Raw genomic sequence first — 13576 nt, 5'->3', positions numbered from 1 at the left:
ACACACACACACACGCACAATGTATTATTGAACATGTTCAGACGACAAATGACGAAACGATCAGTGTGCAAACAGAGAAACTGATCCACTCTCTAATCATGCCTTTGAGTTTCTATACACACAGAAACGGAGCAAAGACATTGACAGTCTTGCCACTCGTAGGCGAGGTCTTGCCCTTGACAGCCAGAGGAATTAGTGACCGCCAAGTGACAGATGGAGCAGCGACAGAGACAGATGACAGTGGGAGATGGAGATGCAGGGATGGCTGCATAATTCTTTACCAGCACTCCTAATTAAGAGGCAAAGAGGAGCGTCTATGCACAACTTTGCAGCCTGCGACTTAATTCTAAATGGGCAGCATCAACATAATAATACAGAAATAGGTGATACACATACCAGTAGATAGACTATTTGGATTTTAGGGATTAAATTAAAAATGAGAAAAACATCATTAATTGCACTCTAAGTTTCTAAATGACTGAGCACATCTGATAATATATGTCAGTTATTAGATTTGCAGCAGTGATGATTGTTTAATGCCACAATGAGTCTAATTCATTCCATTAAAATATAAATAGGATGATATGATAAGGTCTGAACACTGCAGCTCATGTAATCACAATGTGTGATCAGACACAAATCTTCCACTCGTCATTATATAGTAAGATAACCTTGTTAGCTAAAAGTTGCCTATTTACACATCCAGCAGTGACACAGCAATGTCCTCATTTATTTAGATTTACACTTATGGTCACCTAGCTGAATCTAAATCCAGTGCCTGCTCTTTTAGTTCTGTTTTTGGTCTCTAATGCCGAAAGGAAATATTTTGCTCTTGAACTGCTTACTATGTTCACTGGCTAGTCACCAGCTGTGTTTGTTTGCCATGTCATGTTGAGCAGGTACTCACTAAGGCACCAAACATGGGCCAAAATAATCCCTTGCAGAAAATTGTCCCCAAAAACTACAAGTATTACATGCTGTAATTATTAACAATAAACGTCCTCAGTGGGGAAGAATGGGCTTGGGGTTAAACCAAAGACAGAAAGTACAAAAGTAATGAAAGAAAGATTACTGTCTTGTTGGTTTTGCTCTTTTATGGGATTTGTTGACAGTTTTTGTTTGTTGACAAAAAAAAATCAAGAACAATACCAGCCTTATCCTGTAATATGAACAAATTACATCAAAATACAGTGGATGCTTCAACAGCTTCCAATAGAAAGCTGCAGCAAAGAATCCTGTGAGTATATTTCATGAATGCAGTAAGGTCATTGGATTGATTTTTTTTTTTTCTGACTGTTACATACAATGGACTCAAGGGATCAGACAAAAGAGAGGTCAGAGAGGAGCTCCAGTCTGTCTACATCACAGAACACAGTGCTGACGTGCAGCTCTGTTCTCTACAGTAGACATCGTGCTTCAGACCGTATGAGTTTGACTGAAATTTTACAATGGAGTTTTTTAACTCAGCTCTTGGAAAAAACATCACCTTTGTGAGACCTGAATACTTCATAATAAGGGGATTTATTGGTATACCTAATATCAATTATTACTATGTCTTTCTCTTTTTTGTTTATATTGTTGCAGTGCTGGGAAACACACTTGTGATGGTCGTCATATACTTGGATCATAATCTGAGAACTCCAAAATATGTTGCAGTTTTTAATTTAGCATTTGCAGACCTGTTTAGTAGCACTGCTTTGGTGCCAAAGGTTCTTGATATCTTTCTGTTTAACCATCACTACATCCCCTACAATGACTGCTTGACGTTCCTTTTTTTCTGCTACACTAGCCTTTCAATGCAGGCTTTTAATCTGATTGCACTGTCCTATGACAGACTGATAGCTATCATTTACCCACTGCACTATCAAGTGAAGGTGACCAACAGGTTCATGCTGTCTTTGATTGCCTCTTTCTGGGTCTTTGTCATAATTGCAGTACTCATTGCAGTTGGCCTTCTTACAAGACTTTCCATCTGTAAATCTGTGGTTATTAACAGCTATTTCTGTGATCATAGCCAGATATATCCACTTGCATGTAATGACTATTTCCCCAGCTATGTAATTGGTTAGGTGTGTGTGTGTGTTATTCTCTGGCTTCCATTGATATTCATCTTGTTTAGTTATTCATGTATTGGCTATGCATTGTCTAAAGTGGCCACAGCTCAGGAAAGACTCAAGGCCTTTAAAACCTGCATAGGTCATCTTTCAATAGTGGCAATTTATTTTCTGCCAATATTAATCATATTTACTTTTGGTACCAAAAGGTATCCAAACGCCAGGATCATGAACCTGACTCTGACCTCCGTCTTTTCCCAAATGTTGAACCCAATAGTTTATGTTTTGCAGACACAAGAAATCAAAGAATCTGTGAGAAAAATGCTGAAAATCAGAATATAAACCCCAAATTACAGGACAAAAAGTAGTCATAAAGTGATCATTTGTGTATATTTTGTTCCATTACGTACATTAAAGTACACCTTGTTAGAGTAAAATTAATCAAGCAATAGTTATTGTAAATTGTATTTCCTTTTTTACCCTTGCAAATATTGTAAAATGAAATTTAATTTGAATTTATCCCACAAAGATGGACATTATAGTAACTGAACGTCAAATAAAATAACCATTTTAAAGGCAGCACAGTACAGTAATAACTACAGTCACCCATACAAAAAGAGTAGTTGTCTGCTGATAGGTTGAATTTGTGTTTATATCCTTGTGTAATGGAAAGATACTTTATTTTGTTATCAACGTTTGTGTCTCTGCACATTTCTTTCTACTGTATATATATATAAAAAAATGTTGCTTTTATTTTCATTTGGTCCAAAATCTAAACCATAAAAGAAGGTGATTTTTTATTTTAACCTGTATTATTAGGGTCCGGGCACCTAAGCTGCCAGGACACTATTGTAATCCTTGGTATTATTCTTCTTCTTCTTCTTTCTTCTTCCGAGGAAATCATACTCAAATCATACACAAAACCAACCACTCAAATTGGAGAATGTCAATTCTGATTGGCTGTTTGGTGTCCAATCACAACGCTTCCATCCATTAGAAGACAAGGAGCGGGATTTGAGATATCCAACCACCGCAGATGGCAGAGGCAAATGGCTGTAACAACAACAATACGCCACAGCGATGTCTTATGGAAATATTTTAAACAATTTACAACTAACACAGTACCAGTGCTAAGAAAAATAATAATTATGCTGATAATGAGAATGTTTTAACGCAGCTCTAGTCAAATACTCCTCTTCTGTCTGTTAACGCCATAGACTGTTCTAGTGGCTCTAGATGTGGAAGCGTTGTGATTGGGAACCAAACAGCCAATCAGAATTGACATTCTCCGATCTGACTGGTTGGTTTTGTGGCACAAATATAACGCTGGGTGTTGGCAAACTTGAGCGTGCACAGAGTAGAAAGGTTGAGAGAGAGCAGGAGACCGTTTGAGCGAGTGTGGAGTAGTCTGACTGTGTGAGAGGGGGGTTATTGCTGCATGCTAATATAGATAATGGTAAACATGCAAATAAATTTATTTAGCACAGAATAGATTTTTTTTGCTAAAAAAAAACTTTATTTGCTTGCATATAATTTCTCTTCAAAATGCAGTTTATGTGTGTGCAAAACATATTGTTCTGAATTTCTCTTCAAAATGCAGTTTATGTGTGTGCAAAACATATTGTTCTGTGCTCGAAATCTCAAACCACTCGCTCAGGATTGTGGCACAAATATAACGCCATACATGTCGAGCTCTGACCAGGCCCAACAAGTCAGACATGAACCCGCGCAGTTTCTGTCCAAGCCCAACTCTGGCCCGAATGTGCGTCTCTCTTTCTCTTGTTTTCTGTCCCTGTTGCGCTCGGGCCCTCTGTCACTCTCCGCTGGTTCTTCACTATATTTCTCTGTTGTTCCGTCACTTTCCCCTCTATTTTTTTGCAGTTCCCCCCTTTTCCTCTGCATCCCTCTTGTTTCAGTTAGTGCAACTCCTACCATATAAACATGAGTACTTCCAGTTTCATTAAAATACATTAATGAATAAACACTGGTAAATTGGCTTGGAATAATGAAAAATTACAGCTTGGTGCAAATCTGGTGGGTCACATCAGGCCCAGTCAGGCTCGGGCAGAGTTCAAAGCTCTCAACAGCAGTCATTTAAAAATATGTTATAGACTTCTGCCTGTATAAAAACAAATGAAAGACTGATTTCCTGCCTACCAGCACTGCTTAAATGTCTAGGTGTATTTGTAGAAATAGTTGGTACAAAAGAGGGTCCTCTGTTTTGTTGTTACTAACATTATGTTTCCCACAGTAGAGACTTTTCTGCTGTGGTGCTAGTACCAGGGAAAGCCATTGTCATCTGCAATACTGTGTGGGTGCAACCTTTCTGAAACAAAATAGACGACAGTATTTTTTTTGCCTGAACACAGTTCAATGGAAGTTTTGTGAAGCGGTGCAGCGTGTGTTGGTTGGCTGGCTTGTTTGTTGGAGTTTGATGGTCCACTTGGCTAACATCTGCCTCTGATAGTTGTTGAAGGTTTATATGGTTGACTTTTTAGCGAATAGTTTGCTTATTTACACATCCAGCAGTGACACAGCAGTGTCCTCATTTATTTAGATTTACACTTATTGTCACCTGGCTGAACGAAAGTCCAGTGCCTGCTCTCTTACTTCTGTTTTTGGTCTCTAATGCCTAAGGAAAATATTTTGCTCTTGAACTGCTTACTATGTTCACTGGCTAGTCACCACCTGTGTTTGTTTGCCATGTCATGTTGAGCAGCTACTCACTAGGGCACCAACCATGGGCCAAATTAATCCTTTGCAGAAAATCGTCCCCAAAAACTACAAGTATAACATGCTGTAACTATTTTTTTTTTTAAAGATATTTTTTAGGGCATTTTTTGCCTTTAATTGATAGGATAGTCAAGTGTGAAAGGGGGAGAGAGAGAGGGTGAGACATGCAGCAAAGGGCCACAGGCTGGAGTCGAACCCGGGCCGCTGCGGCAACAGCCTTGTACATGGGGCGCCTGCTCTATCCACTAAGCCACCGACGCCCCAACATGCTGTAACTGTTAACAATAAACGTCCTTAGTGGGGATGAATGGGCTTGGGGTTAAGCCAAAGACACGATATGAACAAATTAACAAATTACATCAAAATACAGTGGATGCTTCAACAGCTTCCAATAGAAAGCTACAGCAAAGAATCCTGTGAGTATATTTCATGAATGCAGTAAGGTCATTGGATTGATTTATTTTTTATCTGATTGATACGTACAATGGACTCAAGGGATCAGACAAAAGAGAGGTCAGAGAGGAGCTCCAGTCTGTCTACATCACAGAACACAGTGCTGACGTGCAGCTCTGTTCTCTACAGTAGACATCGTGCTTCAGACAGTATGAGTTTGACTGAAATTTTACAATGGAGTTTTTTAACTCAGCTCTTGGAAAAAACATCACCTTTGTGAGACCTGAATACTTCATAATAAGGGGATTTATTGGTATACCTAATATCAATTATTACTATGTCTTTCTCTTTTTTGTTTATGTTGTTGCAGTGCTGGGAAACACACTTGTGATGGTCGTCATATACTTGGATCATAATCTGAGAACTCCAAAATATGTTGTAGTTTTTAATTTAGCATTTGCAGACCTGTTTAGTAGCACTGCTTTGGTGCCAAAGGTTCTTGATATCTTTCTGTTTAACCATCACTACATCCCCTACAATGACTGCTTGACGTTCCTTTTTTTCTGCTACACTAGCCTTTCAATGCAGGCTTTTAATCTGATTGCACTGTCCTATGACAGACTGATAGCTATCATTTACCCACTGCACTATCAAGTGAAGGTGACCAACAGGTTCATGCTGTCTTTGATTGCCTCTTTCTGGGTCTTTGTTATAATTGCAGTACTCATTGCAGTTGGCCTTCTTACAAGACTTTCCATCTGTAAATCTGTGGTTATTACCAGCTATTTCTGTGACCATAGCCAGATATATCCACTTGCATGTAATGACTATTTACCCAGCTATGTAATTGGTCAGGTGTGTGTGTGTGTTATTCTCTGGATTCCATTGATATTCATCTTGTTTAGTTATTCATGTATTGGCTATGCATTGTCTAAAGTGGCCACAGCTCAGGAAAGACTCAAGGCCTTTAAAACCTGCACAGGTCATCTTTCATTAGCGGCCATCTATTTTTTCCCAGTATTAATCTCATATACTTTTGTTAGTGAAAGGCATACAAATGCCCTTATCATTAACCTGACTATGACCTCTGTCTTTTCCCAAATGTTGAACCCAATCATTTATGTTCTACAGACACAAGAAATCAAAGAATCTGCAAAAAAATTATTAAAAATCAGAAATAAATCCAGAATTACGGTAAAGAAAGTCATTATAAAGTGATCATTTGTGTATATTTTGTTCCATTATGTACATTAAAGTACAACTTGTTAGAGTAAAATTAATCAAGCAATAATTATTGTAAATACTAAGTACTTTTTTTTACCCTTGCAAATATTGTAAAATGAAATTTAACTTAAATTTATTCCACAAAAAAAGACTTTATAATAATTGAGCGTCAAATAAAATAACCATTTTAAAGGTAGCACAATACAGTAATAACTACAGTCCACAGTATAACACATGTACAACACACATACAATAAGAGTCGTTTTCTGCTAATTGGTATAATTTGTGTTCATATGCTCCTGTAATGGAAAGAAGGTAATTTTATTTATTTTTTTACATTTATCATTATTATTAAAGATTTGTTTCATCGAGGCCAGTCTTGTTTTCTTGCCTGCATCTCTCTTCTGGATTAGTCTGCTGTGTTTTCTAACTCATCACTACTTCACATTAAACCTTTCTGGTCTTATTACGGGACATGCAGACTTTTGTTGAAGAACTTTGTGAAGCAGCCACAGGAATCATGGGTTCTTTGGAGCTGATTTCTTGAATAACATTTTTTCTAAAAAGATGAACAGCACAAATTTGCCGAAATGTTTTGCCCTGTTTATGTAAAGTGATGTTTATATTAAGGATTGTGGTCATATTGAGGCTACTTGAACCAAATGTGACATTCACTGTGTTGTAGGATGGGGGGGCGGACACGACTCTCGGCAGTATTTTGAATTTGAGTGCAGTAACCGTTTTGGCCACATTCTTACATACAGCGCCTTTTAAATGGTTGTGTGTGAGGTGGTTATGAAAAGACCAGGTTTTAAAAAACGTTTTTGTTGCTGTGCTCGTTTTACATGTATAAAAGTGTATTCTGGTTTGATAAAAGATTTGGATGAAGCAGTATATTGGTAACAGGATTGTGGTAAAAAAATACCAAATGTTTTGTAAATTGCTGAATTACCTAAGAATAACTGAGAAGGGGAGAGCAGCATTTGATGATAGAGGAGGTTCAGACTGCTAGTTGTAAAGATTTAGCGACTTTGCTGTGTCTTAATTTCTTGAGGTGTGCTTGTTGTGGTTACTGGTTTTGACTGGATTTTGGTGTTAAGAGCAAATGACCAGATAGAGTCATACATGCCCCTCTGGTAGCTTGTTTTCTTTTATATCAAATATAATGGAAGTGTTTTTGTAAAGCAGAAATCTTTGCAGCCACAGTTGTGTGGAGTTTTGGCTTCCTGGCGCTAGATTGGTAATAAAGTACCTTCTTGTAAGACAATGGAGACTGACAAGAGTGTTTATTTAATTCGATAAAGATTAATCACTGAAGCTCCCCATGCAACGCAGCATAGAGGCTCTAAGGGTGATGTCACACCTGACTTGATTAGTTTGGTTTAAACAAGCTCAGTTCCATCTGCCCGGTTATCATGATTCATTTGGGGTGGTGTGAAAGGTGTAAATCAAATCCTGATCAATACAACCAAACTGACACCACTTGAAAAGGTGTGTCTTGGTCTGCTTCCAAGCGGACTCTGGTGTGGTGTGTGTCTTGGTCTGCTTCCAAGCGGACTCTGGTGTGGTACGTTTGTGGTGTGAAAGCAAACAAACAATCCACAGGGTTTTATGTGATTTAAGCATGATTTCAAAAGCTAAACCACTAAGTTATTAATAAGTTGAACACAGTGGGTTGGGTCACACCATTCGATGCAGAGCAAGCAGTTTACTACAGCTGCTCGCTGTGGATGACCCTCTGCAATTAATCTCACCTGTTACTTTTCCAATTGGACAGCTAATTTATTTGCTTGAAGCAGAGGTCAGTGACTTCACTGGGGACACTGGTCTCATTTGCGTCTTTCACTGGCCACTTGCTTTCAATTCCCTCACCAGTTTACGGGTAAAAAAACCAAAACAAAAAGCACAGCAACCATTGCAGCTTCGATGCTTTAAAACATCAGCCCTAGTAACAGATGTGTATGTCAGCACGGGTATTTCCCTGATCAATAGGTCAAAAGCTATTAAAGCTTATGTGCTTGTATATATTAAACTGGATAAAAAATGATCCTGCAGTAGTAGGCCCTGATTTATTCCTGCATGAGACACCTGCTTTACACCCTGTATCAACGCCCAGACTGGAGGGGAAACCAATTCACTGCTCTCTATTGACTTTGTATTGTGTGAAGGTGTCTGCTTGCGTCTACCAGCACAAATTCCTAAAAGCTGCTGTGTGATGGGATGCACTACCTACAGCGTTGATAACCCAGAACTAAGTTTTGATGAACTGCTGAACCAAAGAAACTGAGCTTTTAAGCTATAAGATGTGGCATCAGGAGGAAGGTACGGGAAAACTGGGGGATCCTGACACTCCGTATGCCTTTGTGCAGCCAACATTTTGCTAATTTGGTCAGACAAACTATAGAGGTTGATGCCAGCTATACTATGTAAGGCCCGGTTTTGATCTTTGTTAGGTTAAAAGATGATCTCACCTGATTCGATCATATTGTTGTAAATATCACTATATCACTTCTGGCCATTCAGTGGGATGATTTTACCATGATTAACAAGGTAAGGAGAAGAGACACTGACATAGGTTTATACTGCAAGTGCATGTGTGCTGCTTCTCTTTGTGTTTAATTGTTAAGTGGAAATGATATGAAATGTGCAGAACATGGCGTTTCTTTTTAAACGTCAGCATTGTTGAAATGACACTGGGGGTCATGGTACCTTCACTAACGTTGTTCTCAACCCCCTGTCAATACTAGCCACGATGCTAACAAAAACGTTAGATGCTTTAGTTCATGTGAAGTGCATAACCTCGTTAGTTGATCCCTGCGATTCATCCTTCGCCTCTTCTCTTTGTTGTTCAAAGGAAAAGTTAATGGGCTTTATTTTCAGCAGTGTTAAACACATTTACTTAGAGCCTTAACATTAACTTATAGCTCATTGTACTGATTACTTTTCCGTGGTATTGTCCACCTTTCTCTCACTGCAAAAAACTTTAAAACTTTCACTGAACAGAGTTCAGTGGAAGTTTTGTAAAGTGCTGGAGTGTGTGTTTGAGTTTGATAGTCCACTTGGCAAACATCGGTCTCTGATAGTTGTTGAAAGTTAAGATGATAACCTTGTTAGTTAAAAGTTGCCTAGTTGTTGAAAGTTAAGATGATAACCTTGTTAGTTAAAAGTTGCCTATTTACACATCCAGCAGTGACACAGCAATGTCCTCATTCATTTAGATTTACACTTATGGTCACCTAGCTGAATGTAAGTCCAGTGCCTGCTCTCTTAGTTCTGTTTTTGGTCTCTAATGCCAAAGGGAAATATTTTGCTCTTGAATTGCTTACTATGTTCACTGGCTAGTCGCTAACTGTGTTTGTTTGCCACATCATGTTGAGCAGGTACTCACTAGGGCACCAAACATGGGCCAAATTAAGCCCAGTTTCCACCAGTGACTTTTGGTATGGTACCTTTGGAACCAAAAGTATCTCTTACCTACCTACCTACCTAGACCCTAGTGTTTCCACTGCAAACAGTACTCTTTCATGTGGGTGGGGTTGTTGTCACTCACTGTTCCTTCCAGCACTCACTGTATTTCCTCATTACCGGTGACACAGATGGCAGTCTGCACCCCGTTTATTCTCCACAGAATGAGGCTGCACACTGACATCTTCTGAATAAAATAAAACAGGCTGCAGTGAGTTTCTCTCTATTTGATATTTTGAAATAGTGGGTTTGTGCATTTCGTCCTTGTAAGGCAGGCTCAGGGGTTTAGTGTTGGCGTAGCCTTTTGCTATGCAACCTTTTTCTTCTCTCTGAGTGAGGATTAGAATATATGCAGTTCACATTACCTGGCCAAAATTAATATTTATAAACGTTTAAAGGAGCTATATGTAAGAAATCTAAAGCAAATAGTCATAAAATCCTCCTAATATGTCACAGAGACTAAGGAATAATGTTCACATAACATACTGATCTCACCAACAACAGTAGTATGGCCAGAATATTTGCATTTAAAAAAAATATTTTGCGGTCCGCAAATCATGTTTATGTTTTGAATTTGTGTTTTGGCCTGTTGTGCCACCCACTGCGGTCTACCAGTCATGCAGTCAGTAGAGTCTCAGCATCAGTTACAGTTATGACTGAGCTACAGCAGCACGGCAAGCAGCATAGCAGCATTAGCAGTCTCCTCAGCTGTATCCCGGCAGCAGCGTTAGCAGCAGAGAAGCCGGACTTGCTCGAACGGTCCGCTGGAAAACCAAAGATCACGGGCGCAGCGACACGGCCCTGCCACGGCAGCCGCCCGTGGGCAAACAAATCAGTCCCCAGCGTGCCGCTGTCCAGCAACCTCGAATCTGTAGGGGAGGGGGGGCGGACACGACTCGCGGCAGTATTTTGAATTTGAGTGCAGTAACCGTTTTGGCCACATTTTTACATACAGCGCCTTTAAAGATCCACTCATTCCTAAAAGTGTATGTCAGATAAAACCTAAAGTAATGATCAAAGTTGTCATATGGAATATTGAAGATGTGTTGATTGACCAACGTTGTGATTTCATGCATTGAGTAACATTACAAGTTAACATTTTACCCTAAAAGTCGTCGGCAGTTGGCCCAGTGAATTAAGTTATTTTTTCTCCGACTATAGCTGCTGCAAGAGGCAACAAAACATCCTTTCATGTTATAGTTACACTTTACTTATAAAACTGTCTGCTACTGACCAATCAACGGACTGCAGTGTTAACAGCTCCACCTTTTAGTACCAGATCTGTGTGCTAGGTACCCCAACAGAGGGGTGACCAAAAATGGAGACGATATGGAGCGGTTCCGTTGGTGCCATCCACAAGTTTTGGCAGTGGAAACAGAAAAAAAGTGTACAGATCTGAACTGAACCAAACCGTACTGTACCATATTAATCGTCAGAAACAAGGCTTTAATCCATTGCAAAAAATAATTTCCAAAAACTACAACTAGTACATGCAATAAATTAACAGTTAACGTCCTCAGTAGGGATGAATGGGCTTAGGGTTGAATGCCAAAGACAGAAAGTGCAAAAGTAATGAAAGAAAGCCATGATGCCTTGTTGATTTTGGTCTTTTATGGGATTTGTTGACAATAAGAAAAATCCTTAACAATACCAGCCTTATCCTGTAATATGAACAAACTACATGAAAATACAATGGATGCTTCAACAGCTTCCAATAGAAAGCTGCAGCAGAGAATCATATGAGTATATTTCATGAATGCAGTAAGGTCATTGGATTGTTTTTTTTTCTGATTCTTAAGTAAAATGGACTCAAGGGATCAGACAAAAGAGAGGTCAGAGAGGAGCTGCAATCTGTCTACATCACAGAACACAGTGCCGACGTGCAGCTCTGTTCTCTACAGTAGACATCGTGCTTCAGACAGTATGAGTTTGACTGAAATTTTACAATGGAGTTTTTTAACTCAGCTCTTGGAAAAAACATCAGCTTTGTGAGACCTGAATACTTCATAATAAGGGGATTTATTGGTATACCTAATATCAATTATTACTATGTCTTTCTCTTTTTTGTTTATGTTGTTGCAGTGCTGGGAAACACACTTGTGATGGTCGTCATATACTTGGATCATAATCTGAGAACTCCAAAATATGTTGTAGTTTTTAATTTAGCATTTGCAGACCTGTTTAGTAGCACTGCTTTGGTGCCAAAGGTTCTTGATATCTTTCTGTTTAACCATCACTACATCCCCTACAATGACTGCTTGACGTTCCTTTTTTTCTGCTACACTAGCCTTTCAATGCAGGCTTTTAATCTGATTGCACTGTCCTATGACAGACTGATAGCTATCATTTACCCACTGCACTATCAAGTGAAGGTGACCAACAGGTTCATGCTGTCTTTGATTGCTTCTTTCTGGGTCTTTGTTATAATTGCAGTACTCATTGCAGTTGGCCTTCTTACAAGACTTTCCTTCTGTAAATCTGTGGTTATTAACAGCTATTTCTGTGATCATGGCCGGATGCTCCAGCTTGCGTGTAATGACTATTTCCCCAGCTATGCATTTGGTTACTTGTTAGTAGTTCTTATTCTCTGGCTTCCATTGATATTCATCTCGTTTAGTTATTCATGTATTGGCTATGCATTGTCTAAAGTGGCCACAGCTCAGGAAAGACTCAAGGCTTTTAAAACCTGCATAGGTCATCTTTCAATAGTGGCAATTTATTTTCTGCCAATATTAATCATATTTACTTTTGGTACCAAAAGGTATCCAAACGCCAGGATCATGAACCTGACTCTGACCTCCGTCTTTTCCCAAATGTTGAACCCAATCGTTTATGTTTTGCAGACACAAGAAATCAAAGAATCTGTAAAAAAAATACTGAAAATCAGAATATAAACCCCAAATTACAGGACAGAAAGTAATCAGTGATCATTTGTGTATATTTTGGTCCATTTTGTACATTAAAGTACAACTTGTTAGAGTAAAATTAATCAAGCAATAGTTATTGTAAGTACTATGTACGTTTTTATCCTTGCAAATATTGTAAAATGAAATTTAACTTAAATTTATACCACAAAAAGGACATTATAATAATTGAGCATCAAATAAAATAACCATTTTAAAGGTAACACAATACAGTCATAACTACAGTCCACAGTATAACACATGTACAACACACATACAGTAAGAGTCGTTTTCTGCTAATTGGTTGAATTCATGTTTACATCCTTGTGTTATGGAAAGATACTCTGTTTATTTTGTTATCAAAGTTTGTGTCTCTGCAGGTCTTTCTGCTGTATATCAAAAAAAAAATTTGTTGCTTTTATTTTCATGTAGTCCAAAATCTAAACCATAAAAGAAGGTGATTTTTTATTTTAATCTGTCAGTCTTGTTTTCTTGCCTGCATCTCTCTTCTAGGTTAGTCTGCTGTGTTTTCGATCCCATCACTATTTCACATTAAACCTTTCTGGCCTTCTTACGGGACATACAGACTTTTCTTGAAGACCTTTGTGATGCAGCCACAGGAATCATGGGTTCTGTGGAGCTGAATGCTTTAATGTCATTTTTTTTATTTAAATAGATGAACAGCACAAATTTGTCTAAATGTTTTGCCCTGTTTATGCAGAGTGATGTTAACTTCAAGGGTTGTGGTCATATTGAGGCTACTTGAACCAAATGTGACATTCACTGTGTTATAGGATGTAATTT

General features: G+C 38.6%; 2 protein-coding genes and 1 pseudogene across 2 annotated transcripts; all 3 read left to right on the top strand.

The window, feature by feature from the left end:
• The first annotated feature begins 1448 nt into the window (after positions 1-1448).
• LOC126387744 (olfactory receptor 1-like) lies at positions 1449-2396 on the top strand (annotated as a pseudogene).
• Positions 2397-5414: 3018 nt separating this feature from the next.
• Positions 5415-6398, top strand: LOC126387739 (olfactory receptor 1-like). The gene has a single exon (XM_050040379.1). It carries the CDS (start codon positions 5415-5417, stop codon positions 6396-6398), a length of 984 nt encoding a protein of 327 aa, XP_049896336.1.
• A 5417-nt stretch (positions 6399-11815) lies between these two features.
• On the top strand, positions 11816-12763 carry LOC126387743 (olfactory receptor 1-like). The gene has a single exon (XM_050040382.1). The coding sequence runs from the start codon at positions 11816-11818 to the stop codon at positions 12761-12763; it is 948 nt and encodes a 315-aa protein (XP_049896339.1).
• Positions 12764-13576: the final 813 nt, after the last annotated feature.

This window comes from Epinephelus moara, chromosome 3 (assembly GCF_006386435.1).
Source record: "Epinephelus moara isolate mb chromosome 3, YSFRI_EMoa_1.0, whole genome shotgun sequence".
NCBI lineage: Eukaryota > Metazoa > Chordata > Actinopteri > Perciformes > Serranidae > Epinephelus > Epinephelus moara.
This window is presented reverse-complemented; position numbering and strand designations above follow the sequence as displayed.

Bases quoted from the DNA above. Each gene is read 5' to 3' on its own strand.
- LOC126387739 (XM_050040379.1), top strand. From the start codon at position 5,415: ATGGAGTTTTTTAACTCAGCTCTTGGAAAAAACATCACCTTTGTGAGA.
- LOC126387743 (XM_050040382.1), top strand. From the start codon at position 11,816: ATGGAGTTTTTTAACTCAGCTCTTGGAAAAAACATCAGCTTTGTGAGA.